At 47.2% G+C, this 25,737-nt stretch overlaps 1 protein-coding gene across 1 annotated transcript in view; it reads right to left on the bottom strand.

The window, feature by feature from the left end:
- The window catches only part of GABBR2 (gamma-aminobutyric acid type B receptor subunit 2), a 369,209-nt gene that overhangs the window by 167,243 nt on the left and 176,229 nt on the right, over nt 1–25,737 (bottom strand). Inside the window, exons 4-5 of the mRNA XM_070794811.1 lie at nt 15,408–15,509; nt 2,708–2,773 (exon numbers count right to left, since the gene is read on the bottom strand). Coding sequence (XP_070650912.1) covers nt 2,708–2,773; nt 15,408–15,509 — 168 coding nt within the window. The remainder of the gene's footprint in view (nt 1–2,707; nt 2,774–15,407; nt 15,510–25,737) is intronic.

Genomic DNA, 25,737 nt, shown 5'->3' on the forward strand with positions numbered 1-25,737 from the left:
TTATTATTATCCCCATGTTACAGATGAGAAAACTGAGATTCAGAAAGTGTCAACAAGCTCATATTCAGTTACTAAGCTGCAGACCAGTGGTCCAAGCCCAAGCAGACTGACTTTTGAGCGCTAAGTGCTAAACTCAAGAGACGTCCCTGAAACGGCAGCCAGTAGCTTCTGCCTCCTCCCTTCTATTTTGAGAGATCGGGCGGTTCCCACTTTGCTCCTGAGCCTTCACAAGGAAACATCCTTGTATGACTGTGTTTTCCAGCCACTGCTCTCTCCTCACGCCTGGCCTCTTCTCAGTTCCTTCATCTCTTCTAAAACAGGGCACCAGGAGCTGAGCAGGACACCCTGGGTGGGGCCTCTACAGCAGACGGCTGAGAGACCACCCACCCTGGTGTGGGTGTGTAGCCAGATGGCCACCTTGGCTTCCTGCGGGCTGTGCTCACACTGGTTACTCACGGTAACCTTGAGGTCACCTGATACTCCAAGTATCTTTTGCTCTACATGCACAGTACTCCTCAGCTGTGCCTCTACCACCTCAGACACAGGCAGCCCAGTTTGTTCTAATATAACCTTCTATTGTATGTTAGTCGCACAGTCGCGTCCAACTCTTTGTGACCCGATGGACTGTAGCCCACCAGCTTCTTCTGTCCATGGGATTCTCCAGGCAAGAATACTGGAGTGGATTGCCATTTCCTCCTCCAGGGGATCTTCCCGAACCAGGGATCGAACCCGGGTCTCCTGAGTTAGATTTAGCCTTCCTAGATTTAACCAAACATTCCAGCTTGGTAAGGTTCTTTGCACCCTGGATCTATCTTCCAACATAGTTCATAACTTCTAAAATTCCTATAAGCATATTTTTATAATCACATCCAAGTTACTGAAAAAAGGTCAAAGAAAACAGAGGCCTGTGGCCCATCACTAGAGACGAGACCTAGAATAACCTCATTCTAAGAGGAGGAACTTATTGGGTTGACAATGACTCATGTGACTAGGCTCTCACTCTGTTGACTTCTCTCTTGACCCTAGGGTGCAGGAGGGGGAGCCAGGGCATCAAAATAAAAAGACATAGTTCCCGTGTTAGAACTCTTACATGTGCTCAGGTTAGACTATCGTGTGGAGAAAAGAGGATCTGATTGGGAATCAGGTGAACGGGGATGGAGTCTTGGCTCTACCCTCGGACAAGCCCCTCCACCTCTCTGGACCTCTAGTTCCTCATCTATAAAACAAGGGTAACAATAGTAGCTTCACTTGGTTACTGAAAAGCTTAAATGATAAAAGGTTGAAAAATGTACTTTGTCATCTATCACACACCAGACAATGAAAAGGATTTGGTGGTAAATACTGAAAGGTTGATGGTTTGTGCTAAGCCTGACACTCTGAGCCCGGCTTACAGGGCAGGAAGGGGTTTGAGGCGCCCCCGTCCCACCTTGGAATCCTGTGTCTCCCCCTGTGTGGTGCACACAGCGCTGCTCCATTAAACACGGCTGGGTTGAGGAGACTTAGAACTAGCTGGCAGCACAAAGGCAATGGTTAGACAGTGGGTTGCTGCTGCTGCTGCTGCTAAGTCGCTTCAGTCGTGTCCGACTCTGTGCGACCCCAGAGACGGCAGCTCACCAGGCTCCCCATCCCTGGGATTCTCCAGGCAAGAACACTGGAGTGGGTTGCCATTTCCTTCTCCAAAGCATGAAAGTGAATAGTGAAAGGGAAGTCGGTCAGTCGTGTCTGACTCCTAACGACCCCATGGACTGCAGCCCACCAGGCTCCTCCATCCATGGGATTTTCCAGGCAAGAGTACCGGAGTGGGGTGCCATTGCCTTCTCCAGACAGTAGGTTAGTGGATTAGTAAACTGAGGTTCCTGGTTTCTCCACAACTGAACTGTTCTGAGCCCAGGGGTTTTAGCTCCCCGAAAAGAGCAGTGAGAATAACACCTCTGCTTCCAACACGCCAGGCTCTGCTCCTGTTGAAATGGATCAGGACCCTATGGTCCTTGCCCACTCCATGTCCCCCGCCTGCCTTTTGTCTGTGGAAAACTTTGGTCAAAGAATAAGTTTAATTAGAGAAATGAGACCAAGCAGAATCAAAGGAAAACAGTCAAAGAAGACCATATAATAATAATGTACTTATGAAGCACAGTCAAGGACCTTTAGTGTCTTCTCAAGGGCTATAGATAATACTCTGAGCCATATCCTGTGAGTTGTCTTATAGATACTGTAACCCCAGGTGGAGAAGTTAACCACAGGATGACCAGACTGTATCCACGACATAATTCTAAGAAATGGCCTCAAAGAAATGGAAACAAACAGACCTTGGAACTGAAGATTAATTGTACCCAATCAACCAAGATAACACAGGTCAGACCTCTGATGACCAATTTGATGATGACTGTCAGAGCTGACTATGCTGTTTCTGAATGTAGCCCCCTCCATCTGTCTATAAAAGAGCTTCCCCACTGACTGTCAGTGGTGGGGAGCTGGCCTTTGGACAGACATCCACCCTCCTGCCGAGTTGCCACCATCTGAAATAAAGCAAACTTTCCCTTCCACCAACCTGGTCTGTTTATTGGCTTTTGAGCAGCGAGCAGCCAGACCCCGCATCTTTCCATAACACTATGATGCTATTTAAGGATCAGGCAGTAAGAATGAATTCAAGAAGAAGCTTCATGAACCTCCCCAAAGACACAAAGGACACAACCAAAGTGTTACTTACACAACAGAACACTTTTGCTGCCATATTCTGGTCAAACTGGCCGAGGATGATCCGCACGTCATTGCCCTGTGGACAGAAGACACGGATATGGAGGTGAGCACGTGATCGGCACAGCCCAGGAGGTCACAGGCTACAGGTCGAAGCGAATGGCTCGGAAGGGCCTCAGCTTCCCTGCTGTCCTCCAGCAAGAGCAGGCAAACACTGGGGGACACTGACACAGCGCCTGCTTTCCAACCTCACTCTACACTTAGGGAAACTGAGGCCAGACGAGAGAAAGGAACTTCCAAGGTCCCCAGGGTAGTTGGCAGCAGAAACAAGTTCCCAGTCAACACCCCACCTCTCAGTATGCTAGGCTTTTCCACCTTCCAGGAGTCCACAGAGCTTCCCAATTAAGGCATTTAAGAGTCTCTTCGAGTTCTGAGCTTTGTTCAAATCTCAGCTCCACTTGGGTGGCATCAAGTGGCTCTTTTCCCCAACTTGGCCTCAATTTCCTCATCTGCAAGATGGGAATAACTTACTTACAGTGCTTACTTAGACAGCTAAATGAAATTATCCTTATAAAGTGCTTACCATAGTTCCTGACAAAGAGGAAACCCCCAGCTAGAATAAGTTTTTTATAACCTTCTCCCAACCCATGCTTCTCTTTTTATTTCAAAGGAAAATCTATATTCAAACGTTCTATAAATAGTTATTATCTTATTACCTCAATGGGGTTAATAGGTATATACTGTATCATAGGTCCTGTGCTGCATGCTAAGTCGCTTCAGTCGTGTCCGATTCTTTTCGACCCCATTGACTGTACAGCCCACCAGGTTCCTCTGTCCATGGGATTCTCCAGGCAAGAATACTGGAGTGAATTGCCATTTCATTTTCTAGGGGATCTTCTCGATCTAGGGATCGAATCTGCATTTCTAATGTCTCCTGCGTTGGCAGGTGGGTTCTTTCCTGCTAGTGCCACCTGGGAAGCCTCACCATAGGTCCTTTGACTCATTTATTCATTCAACAAAGATTTACTGAGTGTCTTCCTGAAGTTCTCTCCTGGGTCAGGGTAAGGGGTTCTTGGTTGCTTTCTAGGGGACGGGATCCAGGCTGGGCCCTGCCCCATGGAGAACAGGCAGAAGGAGGATATACAGGCAGCCTCCTGGAGACAGCCAGGCCTCAGCCCACACGCTTGCTCCCAATTGCAGTCCTACCCTCTGCACCAAGACTCAGCCCTGCAGGTGACGCTACCTTCCTGACATTTATCCCGTCCTTCCCAGCAGGCCGCAAGGCTCTTTGATGCATAAAGAAGAGAAACATCCCTTTAAAGATCAGTTTTTAGCATCTTTCAAAATTGGAAAGTGCTGACTGGGAGGCCATTTTACTCATCATGTACTTTAGCAAAATAAAAAAGGCTTGGATTCTAAAATCATCCTTCGTTTGCAAGCAAGAATGGAAAGACGAAAAAAAAAAAAAAAAACTTGCTCTGAAAGGACTTTAAAAGATCTTTAACAGAGCCCAGTCGAAGGAAGGCAAGCCTTTGTCATCACCACGTCTGCAATGCTATAAAAAGTTCTAAGCTGCTTCCGTTCTGTGGCCTTGCTCCTGGGACACTTCAGGGTCTTTCTGCTTATTTGTTAAATTTTTTATAGAGTCTCTTGCTGCTAACTCTATTCACCTATCCATATCCATCCAACAAACATTTATGAAGCATCTACTTTGTGCCAAGCTCTGTGTTGCTAAACATGGTACAGTAGAAACAGCTTATTGGATTTGGGAGTCAGAGAGACCTTGGCTGACATCCCAGCTCCAGCACCTACCAGGTACATGACCCTGGGTTTTAATCTCCTGCAGCCTCGATTTTCTCATGTCTGAAACAGGCATAACACTCCTTAGCTGACCTGGTGGTTGTAGGATTCATGATTAATGAACCCTCTTCTGCCCCCTGTTGCTGGCTTCCATGATGCTCCCTCCTGCCTCCTGGTCATTCCTGCTCAGATTCTCAATCAGCCCCTCATCCTTCTGCTCACCCCTAATGCTGGTGTTCCATACAGTTCTCCCCCTCATCCCTCTCCCTGGGCAACCTCATTCATGACCCCAGCCACAACTCCCCTCTGAAAGCTGTGGACTCCCAAATCTCTCTCCTGAGCCACCTTTTCTCTAGCTGTCCCTTGGATACCTCCACGTGGATTCTCCCAGGCACCTGAAGCTCAACGTGTCCCAAGTGAACTCACCATTATTCCCAAAATGCCTCTTTCCTCCTCCTGTACTGCCTATCTCTAGAATGGTATTGCCAACCTCCCACTCCCTAAGATCAGAAACTTGGGAGCCACCTGAGGTTCTCTCCTCTCCTCATCCTAGCCATAACCAGGGCCTGTTGGTTCTCTCTGCTCACTAGCTCCTGAATCACTCTGGTCTCTCCAGCCCCATTGCTCTGGGTTGAGCCACCATCACTCTCTACTTGGTGAACCACTACAGCCTCCCAGCTGGATCTCTCTGCCTTTAGTTCTGCCCCATCCATCCAGTCTCCACAGAGCAGACAAGGGAATCATTCCAAAATTCAAATCTGATTGTGTAAAGTCTTTCCATGGATTAGACCTTGACAGATCAAACTCTGAGCTCCTTAGAACATCTCAGATTCTTTACCAACTCACTCCTGCTCTTTTCAATAATCACATTTCTTGCTATACCTCCACATCCCAGAGAATGAACCACCTTAAGTTCTCTTACAATGTCTGCCATACATTCATCCATTCATTCACTCACTCATTCATCCACTTTCTCACTCATCCTCTCTTTCTTTATATAAGTTCACGCATCCAGAATGACATTCCCTCCCACCCAACCCATTCTGCCTGGAGGGCTGCTGCTCTCCCTTCCTGCTCATGAGCTCCTACTTGGAGAAACCATCCCTGTCCCACCAGGCTTGGGCCACTTTCTCCTCTGTGAAGTTCTCTCCTGGGACCCAAGGGATCACGGATCTACTTAACTTCTTCCTAGAGATGCAAAAGGCTTTCCCAAATCCAGCACAGCACCCCAAAGCCAGCACTCTCACCTTGGGGCCTCCTGACCATTAGAGGGCCCTGGAGAAAGAGCCTATCCAGGGCTAGGTTGCACTTGATGCAGGAAGATATTCACACCCACTCTGATTCTAGATGGTGCGTAAAGGGCAAGGTGCTGCAAAATCTAGGGGAAAAGAGGACAAGCCAGCAATTGGTGCAGGTGGAGCCTGGATCAAGGGTTGGGCGAGGACAATGGGAAATGTGACTAGAGTGATACTTGGGAGGGGTGCCTTGAGAAGCATAAAGAGTTGAAGGTGTTCTCAAAATGGGATATGTGTACTCCCAGGGCAGAGGAGTTCTCCTGAGAGTGTAAAAACTGCAGATATACCTGGTTGTTCTTTCTGGAGTAGCAGTTTGTTGGAAGACTCAGGGGTGAAGGGGAAGATTCAGGGGTGAAGGGAAAGATTTTGGATTGGGGGAGTCTTAAAAATTTTAACACACCCACACTATCACAAAAGTTCCAGAATCACACTTTTCAATGTTGTATAACTTGTATGGTTTCCTTAAAATCCCAAGAAAGGAAAGAGCTTTGCTGGCAGAGGACCCGCTTCTGGCCATGCCCACCCATCTCCCTGCCAGGGGTATAAAGGCACTCTTCTCTATAGGTGAAAGGGCTTCGGGGGCAGTTGAAGGATTGCCAGAGGGTAGGGGAGGACAGCCATGACCATGTCTGAGGATGAGCATGCACAACAGTGCTGTGACATTAGAGACCCTGGAGGTGGCAGAGGGCAGGGTCTCAGAAGTCTCCACCATGGACTTTTGCTTGGCCCTGCAGGGGGCTGTCTGGCGTGAACATAGATGTCCTGAGATCAGACAAATGACAGCTTCTTCTTAGAGGGCTAGATCTACGGTCATGGATGGTAGTGGAGACCTATGTTTACACCCTCAATAGGCCACACTCACAGGCGAGTGCACATGTGGAAGGGAGCAGCCATTGGGTGGGAGGCCCCAGAAGGCGTACTCAGTCCAATCCTTGGGTGGATTTCCTTTCCTTTTTCTTGGCTCCTCTCATCTGTTGTCTAGAAAGAAGCCCTTTGTCTCTGGGGCCCTTAAAGGGAGCTAAAATCTCACACAAAAATAACACTTAAGAAGCATGACTCAATTCAAAGGACTAGTGTATAACCCTCACAAATGACAGCTCCTGAACTCTTTCTAGCTATTGCCTTAGGAGGTAGGTGCTATTATTATGCCCACGCTGGACAGTCTCATGTGCAAACTGAGCCCCAGAGCCTTAAGTGCACAGCCTAGGCACAGCATATGCTGGAGGTCCTATGGCACCCTCTCCTCGGGGCTGGAGCACCAACCCAGTTGCAGTGAGGGTGGGCTGCCACCAGGTCTCTCCCTTTCCTGGAGAACTTCCCTCAGCCAAGGGGAGCTTCCAGGCCCTGGAAGGTCATGTTGCACCTCACCCTCCGTAGCAGCCAGTGACTGACTCACACGGTAGGAAACTCCAGCCCCCTTGTTGAAAGGTGGGACCAGCTCTGTGGTGCAGATTGTGTGCCAGAGAGCCAGCAGGGCTGGGTTAAACCAGTCACCAGCCATACATTCTGACCTAGCTCCCCTCTTGCCCTACCCCACTTCTTTCCCCTTCTCCTGAGCACACTCTTGATAAATCTCTTTCACAAAGGTCTCAGACTCTGTTTTTAGGGAGTTCAACCTAAGACATCAGGTCACAGGGATAAGAAGTGGTGGCTTTGGCCTCGACCCACGGTGAGTTTGGCCCCAGAGCCCAAGCATTTGACCACTAATTCCTATATATTCCCTCCTGAGCTGAGAAGGCCAACCCCCCAGGGCCTGGGCTGCTGGGGCTCCACACCCAGTCTGCTGCAATGACAAAAGTACCCTGGATTTTGAAGTGGAAGGACTTGAGGGGCAAATGCAATCCTGAGACATTAAAATAGCTGATGTGCATGTAAAAGAGCAGGAAAGCAGTAAGCCACCCATCTTGCTTCCCTGTGATAGCAGTGTGTGGTTTCTGCTAGAAGGTGACGGTTGATCCTGACACTGACCTGTGAGTTATCTGATGTCTCCTGACACCTGAGCATCTGTCTAAGCCCATGTTTAATAGCTTCCTGGCTTTCTACAGCTTACTCTACCCACTAGGTAGCTGAAAAATCAAAAGATACCATCTTCAATGTTGTAGAAAGGGGTGCCGTGCAATGAGCACAAGATGGCTGAGCTATTAGAGGCCAGCCGTGATGTGGGCTGGGAGGCGGCCTGGCCTGCGACAGTGGGCACACTGGTGAAAGGGTCAGAAGCCCAGGCCTGCTCCTGCCCCCTCACTTTGGTCTCGAGACCTTGGGGTAAGCCTGAGAGGGTTTGCCTAGATGCTTTCCAAAGTTCCCCCTGGCTCTGACAGACTGATTCCACACCCAGAATGAGTATTCTCTTTCATTTAGCTAAAATTAGTTTTTCTTAGACTATTTTTCCTTCCCCAAAAGCAGAGAATCAGAAGCCATATTCTCTTAAGGATGGGAGTGAAAGAGGGAACAGCCCTAGCAGCCCTGGTGAAGCATGGTACTTCTTTAAAGTTTATCATTTTATCTTGAAAATTCATGTATATTTAGCATTCTGATAACATATCTATGTTCATCTGAAGATAAAAATAATGCTTTTCTTCCCATGTCTCTGAGAAAAGCTGGCCTGCTGGGAAGATGCACCACATTTATTCTGTAGCTTCAAGTCCCCTTGGGGTACTTGTATGAACCTCAAGTTCAGGCAGTCAGGCTGGGCTTCTGGCCCGTGGGGTAGAGAGTAATTCCCACTAGGACTTTCCCATGGAGCAAAGTGGGGAACAGTCCTCCTCAAGACCTGTCTTTGTGGCCTTCCTGTAATAGCTTCCCAAAGATGTCCATGTTAAAATCCCTGAAAGCTGGGGACATGCTATGACACGGCAAGGGGGAGTTAATGTTGCAGATGGAATTAAGGTTGCCAGTCATCTGATTTATAAAACAGGGAGATTTCCCTGGAGTCTGAATCCTGAATGATGGGTTGGTGGCTGCTCCTGAAATTGATAGGGACAACGTAAAGGGACAAAGTAGGCAATTAAACAGTTAATCCCACTAAAGGATCATAAATAAAGAAAAAAGTATGGGAGATCTTGTAAGTGACTGATCCATCAAGAGAGCAGTCTTGCTTAACAACGAATGCAACAGAATCATGAGAAGTGCCCCCAAACAACAAATCAGTGGTGGCATAAGACCCACATCCTGCCCAGTGAGGTAGGTAAGTTAATGACTTCTAGGACATGATCCTCTGTACACATTAAAAACAAAAATATAGGGAAAAGATGGTCTTAAACTGAAACCTGAGATGATTTACCATATTTTAGTATATTTTACCACCTTCCTGCTCATTTTCATAGCTCCACGACAGTCCTAGTTCGACTATGCAGGGACAAGAAAACTCCCCTACCCAACATGGAGTAAGAACTGATGGTGGAAGCTTGACGTCTACTCAAGTACAAGGAAGAAGGTGGCCTTCTCCACCTCCTCACTTTCCCTTTGATTATAAAACCAGAGCCCAGTAAGTTCTCAGTGCCACACTCCCTTGCCTGCCCAGCTGTGTCTCTCACAGCACCCTATACTAAAAACTCTTCCCTTACCTGTCACTCTGTCTCTGATTGAATTCTTTCTGCACCAAGACAGAAGAACCCTATGCTGTACTATGTCCTGGAATGCGTTCTGTGGCTTCAAAATGAACACAGGGTACATCTGGAGCCTGGTGTTCTCCCCAACACCATCCTGTGCTTCAGCATGGGCACCATGGAAATATTCAGGGCCCTGTGAGGGGTGGCCTCCTAGCCCAGCCTGGTGACCATTTACATTAAACATTCCTGATCAAAACAGGTCCATCCAGAGTGAGCTTAAAGGTCTGGGGTCTTCAACCCACAGAGATGGTTTTATTTCCTGACTTTCTTTTAGACAAACTTTGATATATATCTGCTAAATCAGCCTGATTAATCCCATTATTCAGTTCCTCTACGTTCTTGCTTATTTTTGAATGGCTGATCTGTCCAAGATTGAGAGAAAAATGTTGTGGCTCCCAATACTACCGTGTTTGTGTCACTTCTTCTTGGTATTTTAACAGGCCATTCTTTATATATTTCAGTGAGATGTACTTTAGAGCAATACTGGTCCATGAGTATGCTATTCTCAGGGTGAACTGTACCTTTATCTATAGAAAACCACTTAATCCTGGTCAATGCCTGTACCTTGAATACTCTGTATTCTAATGTGAACACCGGATCCTTGCTTCAGTTTGGTTTGCTTGATATACATTTGCTTGACGTTTTACCTTTGACCTTTCTGTGTCACTGTGTTGTAAATATAACTATAACGATAGCTAGTTCTTTAAAACACAACCTGAAAGTCTTTGCCTCTTCATAGGGAGTTTGACCTATTTGAATTTCTGGTTAGAATGATTATATTTGATTCTCAGTATTAGTTTATGTTTTCTGGTTTTCATGTTTGCTTTGTTTTTTGATATGTGGACTAGATTTTCTTTGCTTTTATCTTCTGTGTTTCAAGAGCTTTGGGTTCTGCTTATGTTATAGTATTAACATATTTGCTATTAAGTTATTCAAAGCCCTTTAAACTTATATTTTTCTAATTATGAAAATCATAAGCAAAATAGTCTCTTTTGAGCCCCACTTCTAATTAAGATCAGGACTTTTTTTTTACTCACATTTTGGCCTCTGTTAATGGAATTTGGGTTTTTATATCTCAACTACTGTTATTACAGTATTTATTTGCATTATATGTATATTCATGTTTGCTTTCAAAATTAACTTCTGCATCTGCATGTACTTTTATAACAACTACTTAGTTCTTTCTACAGTTTCCATGATCGCTGCTCACCTGCTTCTGTCATGACCTCAGCTATAAAGTTAGCTGTTGTTCAAGGCAGGCTGACATAGGACTTCAAGGGTTAACTTCAAGGGCACCTGGCTAGTAGTACATCATGTGAACCTCACATGTGGGAAAATGTCTCCTAGCTGCTCCGTCGTTTCTGGGATTGAATGCTGCAGGGGAGTCGAGGTAGACTGGTTTTGCACCTTTGTGGGCAATTCTTTTTTTTTTTTTCTGGCCTAGGTACTTGTAGATTTTCCCTTTTGTGTTTGTATTTCAAAACTTTTGACAAAATGTGTCTGGGTATGACTCTCTTTTCACCAGTTCTGTAGAGTTGGTGAATGTAGAATTGGTGAATGTAGAAAGGCCAGCTAGTCTGCACATACAGTCTATGTATTTCCTTACGAAACTGTTGACTTTGTAGTTATAAAATGGTTCAATAGTGGCAATTTTGTATGGTCCCATCTAGGAGTTCTCTTAAGTTCGTTGCTTATTTTTTGAAATAAATATCTTGAGAATAGTTTTAGATTTATGGAAAAATCACAAAGAAAGTATAGAGAATTTCTATATGTCTCTCACCCAGTTTCCCCTATTATTAACATCTTACTTTAATATAGTACATTTGTTACAATTAATAAATCAATATCCATTCATAATTAACTAAAGCTCATACTTTATTCAGATACTCTTAGTTGTTGTTTTTTTTCTTCTCTAGTGTCCTTTTTCTCCTCCTGGATCCCATTCAGGATATCACATTATATATTGTTGTCATGTCTTTGTAGGCTCATTTTGGCTTAAGCATTCCTTAGTTTTGAAGACCGAAAAAGTTTTGAGGAGTACTGGTCAGGTATTTTGCAGGATGGCCTTCAACCAGAATTCACTTCTCAGTTAGACTGGGTTTATAGGTTTGGGGGATCATATCAAAGGTATATACTATCAACAGGACTTACCATGTAAATGCTGACCTTGGTCACTTGGCCAAGGTAGCACTGGTCAGGTTCTTCCACTCTAAAGTTACTCTTCTTTTCCCCCTTTTCATCCTGTGCTCTTTGGAAGGAAGACACTTAACAAGTGGGTACTTCTGCTCCATTTCCTTGGGCCTGAAATATCTACACATATTATTTGGAATTCTTTGGCACAGAAGATTTGTATATTCTCTCCCATTTACCTACTCAGTCATGGGCTTTTGTTTTATACTTTGGGTTATAATCCAATACTACTTTTACTGTATTGCTCAAATGTTTCAGTTCTGGCCATTGGGAGCTCTTTCAGCGGCTACTTCATTTGGCTGGTGAACAATTCTGACACCACTCCCCCTCCAACTCAGTGTGTGTTGTTGACGTGGTTTGAGCACGTCCTCAACTTTACGGCACTACAGGACGCTCCAGGATCATTTGGTATGTTTCCTGTCCCAATCCCAGGTCAGCCATTTCTCCAAGGACCCCCGGTTCCTTTCCATGGAGAATGGACGATCTGGGTGGTAGCTGAACTTATTGATACTCGGGTGCCTATTTTGTTTTAGATTTTGGTTCTGTTTCATTTGTCCCAGCTTTCCCTCAGCATCTCTCTTCTCCAGTGTCCATAACTTATCTTTCCTCTCATTAGATTGATCTCTTTGACCATTTCCTCTAAATTTTGGGAAAGCATTTCAAGTTTGTCCTGCATATTATTGATTTTTATTTTTCGTGGCATTAACTCTGCTCTCTACTACCTCCAAAGCAGATTTTAATTCTGCTAGTCACTATTTCAGAGAAGGCAATGGCACTCCACTCCAGTATTCTTGCCTGGAAAGGCCCATGGACGGAGGAGCCTGGTGGGCTGCCGTCTATGGGGTCACACAGAGTCAGACACGACTGAAGCGACTTAGCAGCAGCAGTCACTATTTAGTTTTCTTCCTTGTCCGCTGTACTTCCTTCTCTATCTTATCCCACCAGATATTTGCTTCTTCTCTGAGCTCTCCAGAAGTTACTTTTCTCTGAGTGTTTTATCCTTGTGTTCTGTTGGCTTTGTCTGTCCAGATTTGTATTTGGTTTATGCCCACTCAGCAAATTTGTCGAGCAAATTAGGCTTGGTTCCAGGTGGTGGGGAATAAAACAGTGATCCAGACATACAGAAACTGCTGCTTCCTAGAGCTATCATCCTAGTGGGGAGAGACAGACGGCAAAACAACTGGGAAAAATGAACAGGAGGTCAGATATTGCTGTGGGGTGATCTGCATCTCCCAAAGATATGTTGAAGTCTTAACCCCTGATACCTCAGAACGTGACCTCATTTGAAAACAGCCTCATTGTATTAATAGATGAAATCAGTTAAGGTAGGGTGATCATGGAGCAGGGCAGGCTCTTAATCCTCCAAGACCAGTTTCCTAAGAAGAAAAATATGTGAAGGGAAAGAGGGGAAATGTCAGTTTAGGCAAAGGAGTTACATAGCTGCAAGTCCAGGAATCCCAAGGACTGCCAGTTGACACTAGAAGCTTAGAGAAAGGTACGGAAGAGTCCCTGAGCCTGCTATAGAGCATGGGCTTGCCAACATCTTGACCCTGGTCTTCTGTCCTTAAGATATGAGAGAATAAACTTCTGTTGTTTTAAGCCACCTAGTTTATGGTGCTTTGTTATGGCAGCCCCAGGAAACTGATACAGATATCCATCAGTGAAATGGGGGAAATTAACAGAAAGGGGGAGTGGGAGTGTGAGGGGCCAGGATTTAAATTTTAAATAAAGCCTCTGGGAAAGGGGGACAACTGAGAAAAGACTAGAGGAAGGTTTGAGAAGTAGCTACGCAGGTGGTGAGGGAAGAGCTCTCCATGTTGAGGGGAGCCTTTGCCAAGAGACTGAGCGTGCTGTCCTTGGCTCTGTCTCCCGGGCTTATGTGATGCTGGAACCCTCTCTCAGAACCACAGCTGTGCGGGGCGGTGGGGGAGCTGGGCCATGGTGTTGCCCAGATCCGAGTTTGAATTCCAACGCACCACTTTCCAGCTGGGTGACTAGGGATGAGGTCCTTAACCTTGTTGAGCCTCAAGTTCCCTATTTGTGAAATGAGGATACAAAAATCCCCTCTGTCCCAGGGCTCTGGGGAGGGCTGAATGGGCAGGTGAAGCCAAGAGCTCTAGCCCTTGCTCAGGGCTCTGGAAAGGCCGGTTGCTATTTCCATCAGCATTCAGATCACTCTTGCTTCTGGTGGCGTTGGCTGGCTGGTGAGCAGAGCACCAAGTTCTAGCCCCAGTTTCTTGCAGACGTTCAACGAGTGCGTCTGCTCCTCACACAAAGACTCTTTAAACTTGAAAGCCCACAGAATTCCGCCGGGCCACCCCGGTGCAGGAAGCTATTTCCAGGGCCCACCCTGGGGAGACACTGCATGTGGCAGGAGAATGTCAGCGCAGCACCAGGGGCCCAGTCACCCCAGGTGGTCCCTGCAGAGCAGGCACTCCTCCCCTCTGGACGCTCTGGGCCCCACACAACCTGAGCACCCTCAGATCACACAGCCTGTGGGGAAAGAGCTGGGCACACACCCGGGCTACCAGCAGGCCCTTCCTTACTACCGTTTCCTCATCGGCAGAGCTTCCGGGGCTAAAATATCACGTGCGCATGTGGTGTCTGCTCCTGGGCAGGTGACAAACAACTGGTGCTCTGCTCCCTTGTCCCCATCTCTGTGTCTCAGTCTCCCCATGTGTGAACTGAGGGCTTCATAAGCTCTAAACGGCCACCTGCTCTGATCAGTATAATCTGGGATCTCGCCAAGAGAGAAGGGACATGTCAGCAGTTGGCATCTGAGGCCCCAGGCTACTTTCAGTGTGGGCATGGGGAATGGAAGAGTAGGGTGACAGCGTTAACTATGTACCTACATACAACCCCCAGAAGCTCCCCACTGCCTGGCACAAAAGACCAAACTTCTTAGCTCAACATTCAAGGCTCATGGAAACTGACTCCAAACTCTATTTCCAGCCTTGGCATCTTTTCTGTGTCCCCATCCCGATACTCCAGCTTCCTGGAATTCCTGCTGATCCCAAGTACAGAGCATGGCCGCCCTGCCTCTGATTTTTACCCTGCGGGTCTCCACCCTTTCCATCCTCCATGGCTGTCCCTTCTCTGCAGCCATGTCTGAATCCTCTCCTGGGTGGGATGAGTCACTTTCTCCCTTTGTTCCCCAGCCCCTCTGTCCCTGGTTTCCCTGGGAGGTATCTGCCTTCAGACACCTGAGGACATAGGCAAGCCTGATGCTGGCTGTGAACCCAGGAGAGGGTCTGGCACAAACATGGCGTTTGAGAGAGTTTCGGAAATGAATTGCAGATGACAGCTGGGGGCTACTTACAACTGCAAACATCTAGTTGACCCTTCTGTTCCTGGAGTGAGCGTCACTGGAAGGAGTCAGGAGCCTGAGCTTTCAGTTCCAACCACAATACTTCCTTGCTGTGGGTTTGGGCAAGAGAGGTTCTGACTGTGAGCCTCTTCACAACAGGAAGGAAGCTCCCTGAAGACAGGGGCCAGGTCTGAGTCTTTAGCATTCCCACTAGCCTGTCCTTGAGTGGATGCCAGTGATGTCTGTTGTGCCCTGCTTGCCTCTCAGGCTCCGCTGAGAGATACGAAATCACCCAGCAATTCCACATGGCCATGCATCTGGCAAGCAGGCCTCTGGCCAGTGCTGGACAACAAGCAAGGGACAGCCAGCTCCTGGGAGCTTTTCCTCACATCTCAAATGCCAAGGACAAAATGAAACAGCCTGAATTCAAGACTCTTTCAAAGTCAGGGATTTGGGGGAACCCCATGAGCATGCCATCAGTCTGGCCTCCAGGCCCTGGCCCGCTGCACGTACCTTAAGCTTTTTGACACTGGTGCAGGGATCATTGGAGAAGCTCTCGGTGTCTGAAATCTCGATGTCCTCACCATACAGAACCCCGGTCAGGTCGTTTCTCACCTGCCAGCAAAGAGAGAGCAGAGGGTGGGTGTGCCGGCAGTCATAGGAAGGGCCACTTCACAGGGGTCTGGGAAGCGGCTCAAATGGGTGAGGTGATTTTCTCCATCGATATGAAAAAGGAGTAGGTTTTATCTTCATTAAAAACTAGATTGTCCCCTGGGACCTTGGAGATTCCCCTCCCCTGAGGACACACAAGCAGAAGGATGCCAGACAGGAATTTCCTGGAAGAATTAAGACAAGCATCCAAGTCGCTGGACTTTCATGCTGGTGTTTCATATCATCTCCAAATCAGATTAGGCAAATACATCACACTGTCTCCAAATTAGACTATTAAAATACTTCCCTGTTTATATTTTTCATTATTTATTTGCAATATGACTTCATTTCTAGGATGAGGAAATAGCTGAGATATTCAGTAAGACAAAGCAAAAACAGAGGAGAGGGTGGGGGGTGCGGGACCAGCCTGTAATGTTAAACATATCGATGCATCTGCTGACACACAGAATGACTAACACCTACGTGCTTAAAGCAGAGAGCTGCAAGCTCCAGTGTCATACGAACTAGCCAGTGTGTGAAGCAGTCTGTGTGGAAGGACACTAGGGAGTGGTGGGGCCTGGCGACAGCGTGGCAAACTAATGCTTCACCTAAAGACAGCACTTGCCGCTCAACTCCAAACATGCTATGCCAGAATGTTGGTCCAGAATCACCAGACTTTCTGATTTGGAAGGGAGAAATAAGAAATCTATATTTTTATTTATTTTTTGGCCACACCGCGCAGCATGCAGGATCTTAGTTCCCCAACAAGGGATTGAATCCGTGCCCCCTGCAATGGGAGCATGGAGTCTTAACCATTGGACTACAGGGAAGTTCCTAGATTTTTAAAATAAAGTAGGATCCCTCACATCTTAAAGGGCTTCCCAGGAGGCACTAGTAGTAACAGGAAGATACCCTAGGGAAGGAAATACAAGCCATTCCAGTATTCTTGCCTGGAGAATCCCATGGACAGAGGAGCCTGGCGGGTTACAGTCACACAGAGCATCTCAGCTCTGAGCATCTCAGCATGAACACATTTTAAAATGTTGACACTATTTTCAAATTAAAAAAAAATAAAGTTAGGATCAAAACAAATAAATCTGAAATCTGTATGCGGTCCACGTCTATGACTGTACACACTTGGACAGAAAGCCATGGAAACTAGACTGTGTTTTGGTAGAAATAACCGGGTGGGAGTTTGGGGACCCAGATTCCAGGTCTTGCTATGTCACTGACTTGCTTGTGACCTCAGCCTCTCTGAAGGACCTTTTCCCTCTTAGCATTTTAGTCTCTTCCTCTTTAACTGAAGATGAGCTTTGAAAGCACTTCTTGTCTATACTTATTAAGATAGCTATTATCAAAAACCAAAACCCTGCAAGTGTTGATGGGAATGTGGATAAACTGGAAACTGGAACCTTGTGCACTCTGAAAATTTCTCATCATATGGTAATATGATCCAGCAATTCTACTTCTGGGTATATACCCCAAAGAAGTGAAAACAGGGACTCAAAGAGGTATTTGGACACTTGTGTGCATAGTAGTATTATGCCGAAAGGTGGAAGCAACCATCTTTTGGAAGCAATGTCCATCAACAGATGAGCAGATAAACAAACTGAGGTTTATACATACAATGGAATATTATTCAGCCTAAAAAGGAATGAAATTTTGACACATGCTACAATATGAATGAAGACATTATGCTAAGTGAAATAAGCCAGATGCAAAAGGACAAAAGTATGATTCCACTTAGGTGAGGTACTTAAAGTAGTCAAGTGCATAGAAACATAAAGGAGAATAGTGGTTCCTAGAGCTGGGGGACGGGACAATGGAGTTGTGGGTACAGAGTTTCTGTCTGGGGTAATGAAAAGTTTTGGGGATAACTGCTGGTGCTTCTTGCACAACAATATGAAGGTACTTAACGTCCCTGCACTGTAAATTTTACAGTGGTTAAAATGGTAAATTTGATGTTATGTACATTTTACCATGATAAAAAAGTACTTCCTGTTTCAACAATTGATAGATCCTCCCAATGTATATATCAAAATGTTTTGAATAATTTGGCCCTGACCCCCACACAGAAGGGGAACAAAAAGGGTTGCGGTGGGAACTGCTGTATTTCATTTTTTTTTTAAAGAAATATGATGCCAATAGAGGAAAACGTGAACACACTAACTCCGGGTAGCAAGACCATGGGTGTTTAGTGTTCTGCGCTCTGCTGAATGCTCGAAATACTTTGTGATGCATACGTTTGTAAGACGAATGTAACTGTCTCAATCAGGGCGAACCTCGTCCATCTTTAGTTTTTACCTCTATTTTGACGGAAGATTGGGAACTAGTTGGTTGAAAAAAGAGTTGACTTTGCCATTATGGTTTACTTCTGCTGCGTCAAATCCTTTTTGGAGGCAGGTGGGGTTCCATTATTAGGTTTCTGTGTCATGGGGGTGCTGTGGACCAACAATCATTGATATGCAATATTAAAATGTGCAAACTCAGCCCTGCCAGAAGGCAAAGCAGCCAGTGCACATACTACTAAGGCATGCACAGTTGAGCCCTGGCTCTTCATGTCCTCGCCACCCAAACTGAAGGAAACTTCTCAAGCTCTTTTGAATCTGTCTTTTCACCTACAAAATGGGAGTTATACAGCATGTAACTTACAGGGCCCAGCAAAAACACTGAGGATGGGAAATGGCTTTGTAAATTCTAAAGTTCTTTATGCTGCCTAAAAGCTGGAATGATCATTTCCAGGTATAAGACCCAGCATCAAGGCTGTCAGTGGCTTGGCATATCTATCTGTAAATAAGTGTGGGCATGAGAGCTGTATATAATTATGGCAGAAAAAAATATTTTATAGGCGCTCAGAACTCAAAACAAACCAAGCCGAAACACCCTAGAGGTCATCTCATTTCGCCCCTAATTTCACAAATGAAGAAGCTGAGGTGTGACTCCCCAGCCAGTGCTCTCTGAATGGCCTCAAGCTGGCTCTTTTGGATCCTGCCAGATGTGGACAGCTCCTGAGGCTTATGAGCCAGAACAGGTCAGAACAGATGGTTGGTGCCGTCAGCCACTCACTGACCATAATTTCAGCACCAAGTAGTCTGCTCAGTGGGAGTATTTACTCTAATGGACATTTTTAGGGAAAACAAATGCAAAAAACTAGTAATAAATGGTATTTTAAAATAACCAAAGCATGGTAAAGAAATAATGCAATTGATCTACCTCACAAGGAAATAAACTCATACTCTCACATGTAGATGGAAGGATCATTCAATGCACTGATCAAAGATTACTAAGTTAGAAAAAACACCTTTCTTTTTTTTTCCCCATTCTGGTACTGCAAGTATCTCTTGTTTTACGGGGCCAATGTCTTTTATCAGCTTGCTATAAACTGCATTTCAGCAAAGTGAATCCTATTTTTTATTCACCTCCACTATAAAAGCAGAAATATGTTCTTCCTGGAAAGGAGTAACACTTAATTCTCAATAAAATAAATATATTCACACATACACACATGCTCAAGTACAGCCAGAGTCCACCTGGGCCCTCATCTGCATTTGGGGCCTTAGGAGGCAGCCATCAGGAGTCTTATTTGCTAAGGGCCCTGGCCATCCTGGGAGGAAGGGAGCGAGATGGGTGCTGATGGGCTGGGAGGGGATGGAGAAGAAGGCTGCCCATCACCTGGAAGGGAGGGTCAGGCTGCCAATGGGATGAGGTGAGTTGGGCCCCGAGTGCTGCTACAAGGGGGACTAGGAAGGGTTGGGAGTCCTCAAAGCCTGGGTCCTCAGGACCAGCTCACAGGGCTGAGATTACCTAAGGGAAGAACTCTCCCTGCTTCTGGAGCAATGAGTCCTGGCCCTGGCCACTGGAGCAAATCTGGAAGCAACCCAACTCACTTGGCATTAGGGAGAACCAGGGGGTCAGAACTCTAGGAATAAATGATAAAAAATAGGCTTAGAGGCAACAGCTGTTGATATTTTTCCCCTTAAGAACTGGTATGGACTGTGGATACAAAGTCATAGCAGAAAGCCTGTCCCTAAAGCAGTGGTTCTTAAAGTGCAGCCCTGGACTAGTAACGCCAGCATCACCTGGGAGAACCTGTTAGACAGGCAAATTCTCGGGCCCACCTGAGACGCAATGGGTCAGACACTCTGGGGTGGGGTCCAGCAATCTGGGTTTTAATCGGCCCTCCAGGTGATTCCGACATATGTTCAAGTGTGAGGACCACTGTCCTAAATGAGGCAGGATAACTTTAAAATGAATATGAAAAAAAATGCCTTCTATGGCTCGGATATTGTCCCCTTGATTAGGAGACCAGCATGTGTTGATGTGAGTCAGGCAGTTGCCAAATGGGTGAGTAGGACTGGGATCCACATTTAAAAAGACATCACATCTAGAATGATGGAGGGGACAGTCACTGTCTAGTCTGCCCACCTCAGAGTACACCTGGAGTGCTGGGCTCAGTCCTAATTGCATTTGTCAGGGATCATGACAAAGTGGCTCAGGTTCATAGGAGAGAGGTGTGGCTACAACAGGGACCAAGAATCTTCTAAGAAAGACCATGGACATGGTGGCAGAGGGGTTGGAAGTATAAAGGTCACAAAGGGTGATATCAACGACTCCTCAGGGATTCCAGTACAGCCTTGGGAATCACAGATCCAAATCCAAGAATTTTAACACTTCAACTCATATTTCAAGCCTAAGGAAATCCAACATCTTGAAAGAAGTCAAGAGCCAGGCAGAGTCAGTGGCTTTAGGGGAAAGCTCAGAGCTGGGAGCACCGTCTTGCTCAGGCCAGCGGCAGAACACACCATCAGGTCAGATCAGCTGTCTGAACCTCGAGTCCAGGGGGTCGATCCACAGCTTCCACCCAAGCTGGTTCACGGACCGTGGGAGAAGGGGTGACAGGGACCTGTCACTCCGATGAAGCCATCACAATGGCCTCTCTCCTCCAACCACGCACACAGCCTCTATCCACAGGCTTGGTACTGGGGACACACAGCTGGTGCTGCGAGGGCAGGCTGGAGGAGGAGAAGGGGATCAGAGGAGAAGGGGAAAAGCTAACGGAACCAGGAGAGTTAGAGGTGAACAGGCTGTTCGGGAGAATTTCTTGGCTTAGTGTGGCTGAGTCCATGTGACCCGTTTGAGGCATAAATGGGCCCACCCTGTTCTGTGAGGGAGGCTCATCACTGCGTCTGAGCAGGCCACAGTCCAGTCCACCTGCAGGCCTCCTCCCTGCTCCGAGGCAGCACCTCTCCGCTAACACACCCAGCTGCCCAGGTGATTCTCCCTCTCTGGAAATCACCTAGAGACTGGGCTTATGAAATAATGGCATTGTGTGCTGCACCCTAAATAACTGCCTTGTGGGTCAAGCTGTTGTCCCGGCTTCAGGGTCCTGGGACAACATTTGCACGCCCTGGAGGTTCCTGTCTGCCTGCAACCTTCTGCTGCACACAGGTAGGGCCCACAAACTCCCTTCCTCTAGACAGCCCCCACTGCAGCCCTGGAACCCCTCTTCCTCCAGCAAGGCAATGTACGGAGCCTGAGGCCAGGAGGCTGGCGTGGCGAGGGGCCTTCTTACACCTCAGGTTTTCACTCAGGGCTCCTGTTTCATTTCATTCCATCTCCTGTCCAGTCACTCCCTAGCCTGTGGGCTCCATACTTTTCTGGACTGCTACCTAGCACCTAGGCACCATCTTCCTTTACACCTGGGCCTCTCTCCTGCCCCAATCAATAATTACGTCTCTTCTTTAATCATCCGATCTTTCTACTCCTGGCCCCCAGCAGCACCAGCAGATCTGACCACGTCAGAAGGCAGGATGGTGAGAAGGAAAGCAGGGAGAAGGGGATGAGAGAGAGAGAGACAGGAAGAGAGCAGCAAAGGACTGTTACAGCTGCAGTTTCTCACATTCGTGCCACACGTCCCAGGCCAGGAGGGCTCTGACGGAAAGTGAAGCACCAAGTGGAGGTGAGGCCTCGGGGACTCTCAAGACCCTAGGACACTGTGGGTCAGCAGCTCCCCCAGACACCTTCCCTAAGGAGGCCACTGCACCAGCTGTGGAATCATCCAGAAAGGCAGAGATCCAGCTAAAGATGGGGAGAGCCAGGTCTGCACCACTTGCACTTTACAACTCTTTGAAAATTCTAATTAGGTTACGAAATGAACTTGAGAGCAAAGCGAATTCCCAGATCTCCTATGGAAGCTGAGGTAACCTACTTTGTCATTCAAATACACTCGCTATATATAGCCCTAGATTGTGCCGAAATGTCACTCCTCTTACCTGACTAAAGTGTGTAATTATAGATTTACTTCTATTCATTCATGAAATGTGTCTTCACTTGATTAAACAGTTCATTCAAGTAAAATCCATTAAAATATGGAACATGCGAAAATGTGGCTAGTTAGAGGCAGAGGGCACTGCTGTAGTTAAGATGCTAATTAGGATAAATAGGCATTTGAAACACTCAAATCTTTGAATATTCAGGTCACTTTTACTGGGGCTGGAGCTCCCCAAGAATCACCATTAATTTAAGCTAATTAAAAGATTAGCCTGGAGAAGAGTAAACTAAGGCAGGAAGTGATGGGCGACTTCAAACACTGAAGGACTGTCACGTGGGATGGAGGGCACCCCTGTGTTGGAGATGGGCCCAATGGATGAGTCAGGAAAGCAGATTTTGTATTAAAGCCAAATGAACTTTCGAACGGTGGAATAGGCAACTTTGGTATATAGTGAGCGCCCTGTCATCAGAGGTGTGCAAGTAGAAGCTCGTCAGGATGCTGAAGAGGGGATGTTTCTTTCACCCGATGTTTGTGGTTCTAGGAGAGTAAGTTTCAAAACCTTACCTGCGCCATCCCCCAACTCTTTGCCTTTTTGAATTTTACAGTTGCTAAAGCAGCCCTCTGCAGCTCTGAAGTTTTTCAAAGATTTGAGGCATGTACTTACAGTCCCAGAGAAGTTATCCATGTGATTGTATTTCTACCTTTCTAAAACTGATGAACACTTACTGAAGAAACTGTTCCTTTTGAAAAATGGAGCCATCTAATTTTCAGATTTCTATTAGCTCTTAATAACCTATAGCTGAAGTTAAGTATAACTGAAACTTGTTAAAAAGGGCAAGTACATAAGTGAACATGTATGGGATCTACTGCACATATGTGATACTAGCATGATACACACATGACATTTGCACGTTCACACTGCAGAGCCAGTGGGTTGGATGGTGATGGTCCAAAAGGTGTGTCCTATCCTAATCATCAGAACCTATGCAAGTGACCTTACTTAGAAAAAGGGTCTCTGTAGATGTAATTAATTCCAGGATCATCCTGGATTACCTGGATGGGCCTTAACTCCAATGATAAGTGTCCTTATATGAGAAAGGCAGAGGGAGACTTGGGCAGAGGCATAAGGGAGAAGGTGATGTAAAGACAAAGGGAGGGACAGGAGCGATGCAACTACAAGCTGAGGAGCGCCTGGGCCTACCAGAAGCTGGAAGAGGTAAGCAAGAATTCTCTCCCAGAGCCTTCAGGGAGAGCATGGCCTCACTGATCCCTTGATTTCAGAACTCTGGCCTCCAGGACTATAAGAGAATGAATGTCTCCTGCTTTCAGCCGTTCAGTTTGTGGTGACTCATTACAGAAGCCCCAGGAAACTAACACCCTGGGGCCTCCTGAGATCTGGTGACTCGCTGGTTCAAACCACACTCCCATGATTAAGCCCAGGTTTCTCATTCTGTTTACACTCTCACATCACAGGCTGAGGTTTCCTAAAGGAAACCTGGTTTCCCTTTATTCAATGGCCACTTATCTGTTCCCCCCAAATATGGTTTTTCTCACTTCCCCAGAGTTACCAAGAGCAGGAAAGCAGGCAGCAGACCATGGGCAGCAGTGTTATGAGACATGGGGGTCTCTGTGGGGGCCACCAGCCTCATGAGCCTAGATGGAGGGCTCAGGAGTTCAGATCACTGACTTTGTGCTGGTTTGCAGAGCTGACCACAAGCACCAAGGCTGTCACATCCCTTCCCCAACTAACACGGCAGTGCTGCAAAGTAGGGAGGGGTGGTGCTTTGTTTTGTTTCCAGGGTCCAGCACCATACTCTGCATGCAGTTGGTGCTCAAAGCTGTGAGACGAATGAGAGAATGAGTAAATGAACAGTGTCCATCTAGTCTACTGTGTAGATATCCTGAGCCCGGGAGGGTTTATGCTACATCTTGAGATGATCATGCAGGGCTGTGACAAATGCCCAGGGGCTGGGCTGCATGCCTCTGCCTGAAGACACAGCCTGCTGATGTGAGGACCAGGCCTGGGGACGGGTCTGTGGTCTCTGTGGGCACCCCTTGTGGGGACTCATGGGATCTGAGGGCAGATAGTGTCCCCTGGGACAGTTCCTGTCCTCCCATTACTCAGGCACAGGGTTGAGGGGACCTGTGACCTGAGCTCTGCCCAGATACATCAGCCCTTCCGACAGCTCCCTGCTGTCGGTTGTCCAATGAGTCCACCTGCTGGCTTTGAAGATGAAGGATGGGGCTGAGAGCCAAAGAAAGAAGGTTTCCAGAAGCTGGAAAAGGCAAGGAAACAGATTCTCCCAGAGTTGCCAGGAGGAACCAGTGCTGCTGACACCTTGATTTTGGCTGAGAGAGAGCGATTTTCAACTTCTGAGCTCTAGTACCATAAGATAGTAGATGTGCTATTTTAAGCCACAAAGTTCGTGATGATTTGAATAGGAAATCTGAAATCCTACACATCCTCAATCACCCCTGAGTACAGGAGACTGTCCCTCATTGCCCAGATAGTGGTGACCACCCCACCCACCGCCACCCCCACTAAACTCCGGAGTCCTGTGCTTAAGGCCACCCTCCCTGGCTAAACAGAGGCTGTTCTGAAAGTCTACACACCCTCCATCTTGAGATCCCCAGGGCCGAGACCAGGGCTGCCTGAGGAAGGGGGACCAGGCCCAGGCCCCCTTCTCACATAAGGCATGACCTCCTATTCTGGACTCCCCAGCCAGGAGTCTTCCCTCTGCCAGCAGCCCCAAGGAACTCACCACTCTGCTGGCGGTCCCTGAAGTCAGGCCGCACCGACTTGTTGGAAATGAAATTAGCCTTCAGAACCGCGTTGCTTTCCTGTGACAAAGTGCCTATGGCTTTAATTGCAGCGGTCTCCTGGGACCAAACCAATATTTACAGAAACATTTGGATATTAATAAAACAGGAATATTATCCAGTTAAGATGATGAACACAAACCTCTATAGGAAATCAACAAGATGCGAAGTGCACCTCTGACACCAAAATAGAGCAGCAATATTAGAGAACTCACACCTGTGAGCACTAAGGAATGCGGAACACAGAGTCCTTCTCTGGTTTCTTGAGCCCCATGCCCGCTCCCTGTCACTGGAGGAGTGGCTGAAGGGACAGGAGGGAGCCAGGGGGACAGGAGGTCCAGGCCTGTGAGACATCCCCCCTGCCCATCCCAAGGAGCTGTCACCAACGCTAGGGGAGTAGCATGGCATCTGGGAGCCAGGGGAAGGGTCAGCATCAGTGGGGGAAGCCACCAGGAAATAGGTTTCAGCTCCTGCAGAGGCAGAACTTTCTAACAAGAGAGCAAGCTAGGGATGGGAAGGCCTCCCCCACACTGGAGTGAGCTCCCCACCACTGCAGCTGTGCAAGCAGAGGTGGGGTTGCTAGAGAAGGGATTCAGGCATCAGACGGACAGGCAGGAAAGACGGCTGGATCCCCAAGGAACGTCTGGGATTCTCGAGTCTGTGCCCTACTTGAGTGCGACACTTGCTGAGGGCAGCCCAGGAGGCACATGTTCACCCCTGCAGGAACAAGACCACCTAATGCAGCTCCATAAGCTGGAGAAGCAACTGGATCTGAGGCCCACCTGCTCACTTCATGGCAGAGCTTAAAGGACTCCTCTCAGACCCTGGGGCCTCACTGCCCTTTTAATGCACAGTTTTCTCACCAGTTCTATATTCCAAGGTGGGTTCTTAGACCTCCACTCCAGTGTTCTGCTTGGACATCCTACAGCCTAGCATTTGAAGCCCTCCTTCTTAGCCTACCTGGACTCTCTTCTTCCTCCAGGACTTCAGATCTGGGGGGCAGGTCAAGGAAGGAACTGACGGCATAGGGGTCAATGGCTCCCCAGAGCCTGCCTCTCTTCCCCCGACTCTTTCTCAGCCCCCTTCTCCCACCCCTCACTG

The sequence above is a fragment of the Bos indicus genome, chromosome 8 (genome assembly GCF_029378745.1).
Source record: "Bos indicus isolate NIAB-ARS_2022 breed Sahiwal x Tharparkar chromosome 8, NIAB-ARS_B.indTharparkar_mat_pri_1.0, whole genome shotgun sequence".
Taxonomy (NCBI): domain Eukaryota; kingdom Metazoa; phylum Chordata; class Mammalia; order Artiodactyla; family Bovidae; genus Bos; species Bos indicus.